Source organism: Neoarius graeffei, chromosome 11, assembly GCF_027579695.1.
Source record: "Neoarius graeffei isolate fNeoGra1 chromosome 11, fNeoGra1.pri, whole genome shotgun sequence".
In the NCBI taxonomy this organism is placed as follows: Eukaryota; Metazoa; Chordata; class Actinopteri; order Siluriformes; family Ariidae; genus Neoarius; species Neoarius graeffei.
This window is the reverse complement of record NC_083579.1, coordinates 25,785,795-25,789,616: the sequence shown is the minus strand read 5'-3', so window position 1 is coordinate 25,789,616 and position 3,822 is coordinate 25,785,795. Positions and strand designations below refer to the sequence as shown.

The following is a 3,822-nucleotide window of genomic DNA, read 5'->3' as shown; positions in this document are numbered from 1 at the left end:
ATTATTATTATTATTATTATTATTATTATTAACATTGGAATTTTTGTCTATGTCTCTTTTTTGTGAAACTGGAAGGTGAAAAGGCAGAAAAATGCATTAAATGTATTTACAGTTTTATTAAAAGAATGACATTTAATGACGAATTGTCTCATTTAAAAAAAAAACTTGCAGGCTGATTTATTTGCTGTGCTTTAATATGAACTTTTTGAATGTATGTAACTTGAATGCATATTTATTGAAGTTATTTTGAGTTTATAATAGCAAATTTCTCTTGAGGAAATAGGGAAGCATGAGTTTTTAAATGTCTTGCTCCACAATTATTGTTATTATTGTTGTTAATAATAATAATAATAATAATAATAATAATAATAATAATAATAATAATAATAATATGTAAATAATAATGTGGCTTACAGCTTGATTATATCAGGGTTGAACTATAAATTATAAACTGCTGTATATATTTTACTTTGTCCTCTAATCCTGTGCAGCTCGTGAAGTGAATCCTCCACATTATGTCAGAGAAGAAATCCAGACCCTCAGATGCACGTCCCAAAAACCTGCGTAGCTGGAGTGTGGACAGTTACATCCGCAGCGTTAAAAAGCGCTCACGTGGTCCTCGCCATGATGCCCCTGCAAGAGGAGGAGAGGATGGAGATGTGCCAGATGAGCAGAACATCCGCTCAACTTCCTGTCCCCAGAGACGGAGGGAGAGGAAGTGCAGCTGCACGGCAATCGGAGATGGAGACATCGACTCCGTGTGCAGAAAAGCACTGTCTCGCCGATCTCTCAGACAAAAGTTCCAGGATGCAGTGGGGCAGTGTCTCCCTCTCCGTGGCCACCATCATCACCACCACCATCATCATCACCATCATCACCAAAGTGGCTCGTCGCGACCGTTCTCAGTACTCCTGTGGTCTAAGCGCAAGATTCATGTGTCTGAGCTCATGGAGGACAAGTGTCCCTTCTCGCCAAAGTCCGAACTGGCACAGTGTTGGCACCTTATCAAGAAGCATGGCACACATCAGAACACATCATTAGTCCTAGAGGATCAAAAAAGCAGAAGGTTGTCCCCATCCACTTCGACTTTTATTTCTTGGGAGGAAGTTAGTTCTAATGGTGCGTCCAGCTTGACTGACTGGGACACATCCTTTATTCATGGAGAGCCCCAGTGTTGCACACATGCCAACTACATTTTAGTGCCTGATCTTCTTCAAATCAACAACAACCCTTGTTATTGGGGTGTCCTAAACCGCTTTGAGGCTGAGCAGCTCCTTGAAGGCCAGCCTGAAGGCACTTTCCTGCTACGAGACTCTGCCCAGGATGACTACCTGTTCTCAGTCAGCTTCAGGCGCTACAGCCGTTCTCTGCACGCCCGCATAGAGCAGAGTGGCAAGCGCTTCAGCTTCGACTGCCGCGATCCCTGTATGTACAGAGACGTGAGTGTCACAGGCCTGCTGAAGCACTACAGCGATCCAGCCACATGCCTGTTCTTTGAGCCACTTCTGTCTCGCCCCCTGCCCAGGAACTTCCCCTTTTCCCTGCAGCACCTGTGCAGGGCGTTAATCTGTAGCTGCACTACGTATCAGGGCATTGAGACTTTGCCCCTGCCTCACACACTCAGGGATTACCTCAGGCAATACCACTTCAAATGTGACGGGGCTTGTGATGTGTGACAAGCTAGACAGTCAAGGCAAATGGACTTGTGTTAGAATTATAAAGAATGTGGGTTCCTGAGTGGTGCAATTTTTTCACAGAAGATCACAAATTCAAATGCCAACATTACAGCCATCTGTCTGAGATCGAAAAAGTATTATCGTCCCTGATTTTTCTGGGTGGGACAATGGTCTTCCTTTCTCCGAGTTAGCCAAATCTGGGCTTCTATTAGCTCATTTACACAAAACAGGGTAATATTAGTGACAATATTAAAATGAAAACTACAAAAAACCTAAAAAATGACTATAACTAAAACGAAAGTATGAGTTGTGTCTCACGTGAATAACAAAATGAATAAATAAATAAGTAAATAAATAAATAGATAGATAGATAAAAGTCTGTATGATTTCCCTCTACTCTCAAAAAGAAAGGTACCAAACTATACTTTTCCTTGTTGTTGTTGTGGTGGTACGATCAAGGGTACATCATTTGCACCTATAGTTTGTATCTTTTTACCTAAAAAAGTGAATACAGAATAATTTTAAGGTAAATAATTGGACCTTAAGGACCACTGATGTATTTTAAATGCACACCTTAGAGATACAAAACATGTCCCCTTTATGGTACCACCACAGCAAAAAGGAAACATTGCTGAGAGTTTGTATGCAGGATTTGTTTATTTATCCTGCTATATGTTCATTTTATTTCTTAGCATTTGAAGTATATATATATATATATATATATATATATATATATATATATATATATATATACACACACACACAGTGGTGCTGGAAAGTTTGTGAACCATTTAGAATTTCCTATATTTCTGCATAAATATGACCTAAAACATCATCAGATTTTCACACAAATCCTAAAAGTCGATAAAGAGAACCCAGTTAAACAAATGAGACAAAAATATTATACTTGCTCATTTATTTATTGAGGAAAATGATCCAATATTACATATCTGTGAGTGGCAAAAGTATGTGAACCTCGAGGATTAGCAGTTAATTTGAAGGTGAAATTCGAGTCAGGTGTTTTCAATCAATGGGATGACAATCAGGTGTGAGTTGGCACCCTGTTTAATTTAAAGAACAATCAATGTCTGATCTTCACAACACATGTTTGTGGAAGTGTATCATGGTACGAACAAAGGAGATTTCTGAGGACCTCAGAAAAAGCGTTGTAGATGCTCACCAGGCTGGAAAAGGTTACAAAACCATCTCTAAAGAGTTTGGACTCCACCAATCCACAGTCAGACAGATTGTGTACAAATGGAGGAAATTCAAGACTATTGTTACCCTCTCCAGGAGTGGTCAACCAACAAAGATCACTCCAAGAGCAAGGCGTGTAATAGTCGGCGAGGTCACAAAGGACCCCAGGGTAACTTCTAAGCAACTGAAGGCCTCTCTCACGTTGGCTAATGTTAATGAGTCCACCATCAGGAGAACACTGAACAACAATGGCACCTGGCAGTGGAACATGGCAGGGTTGCAAGGAGAAAGCCACTGCTCTCCAAAAAGAACATTGCTGCTCGTCTGCAGTTTATTAAAGATCACGTGGACAAGCCAGAAGGCTATTGGAAAAATGTTTTGTGGACGGATGAGACCAAAATAGAACTTTTTGGTTTAAATGAGAAGCATTATGTTTGGAGAAATGAAAACCCTGCATTCCAGCATAAGAACCTTATCCCATCTGTGAAACATGGTGGTGGTAGTATCATGGTTTGGGCCTGTTTTGCTGCATCTGGGCCAGGACAGCTTGCCATCACTGATGGAACAATGAATTCTGAATTATACCAGTGAATTCTAAAGGAAAACATCAGGACATCTGTCCATGAACTGAATCTCAAGAGAAGGTGGGTCATGCAGCAAGACAACAACCCTAAGTACACAAGTTGTTCTACCAAAGAATGGTTAAAGAAGAATAAAGTTAATGTTCTGGAATGGCCAAGTCAAAGTCCTGACCTTAATCCAATCGAAATGTTGTGGAAGGACCTGAAGCGAGCAGTTCATGTGAGGAAACCCACCAACATCCCAGAATTGAAGCTGTTCTGTATGAAGAAATGGGCTAAAATACCTCCAAACCGGTGCACAGGACTGATCAACAGTTACCAGAAACATTTAGTTGCAGTTATTGCTGCACAAGGGGGTCACACCAGAT

At 40.5% G+C, this 3,822-nt stretch overlaps 1 protein-coding gene across 1 annotated transcript; it reads left to right on the top strand.

The window, feature by feature from the left end:
- The first annotated feature begins 515 nt into the window (after positions 1-515).
- On the top strand, positions 516-1,676 carry socs4 (suppressor of cytokine signaling 4). The gene has a single exon (XM_060932918.1). It carries the CDS (start codon positions 516-518, stop codon positions 1,674-1,676), a length of 1,161 nt encoding a protein of 386 aa, XP_060788901.1.
- Positions 1,677-3,822: the final 2,146 nt, after the last annotated feature.

Excerpts from the sequence above, each read along its gene's own strand:
- socs4 (XM_060932918.1), top strand. The coding sequence starts at position 516 with ATGTCAGAGAAGAAATCCAGACCCTCAGATGCACGTCCCAAAAACCTG.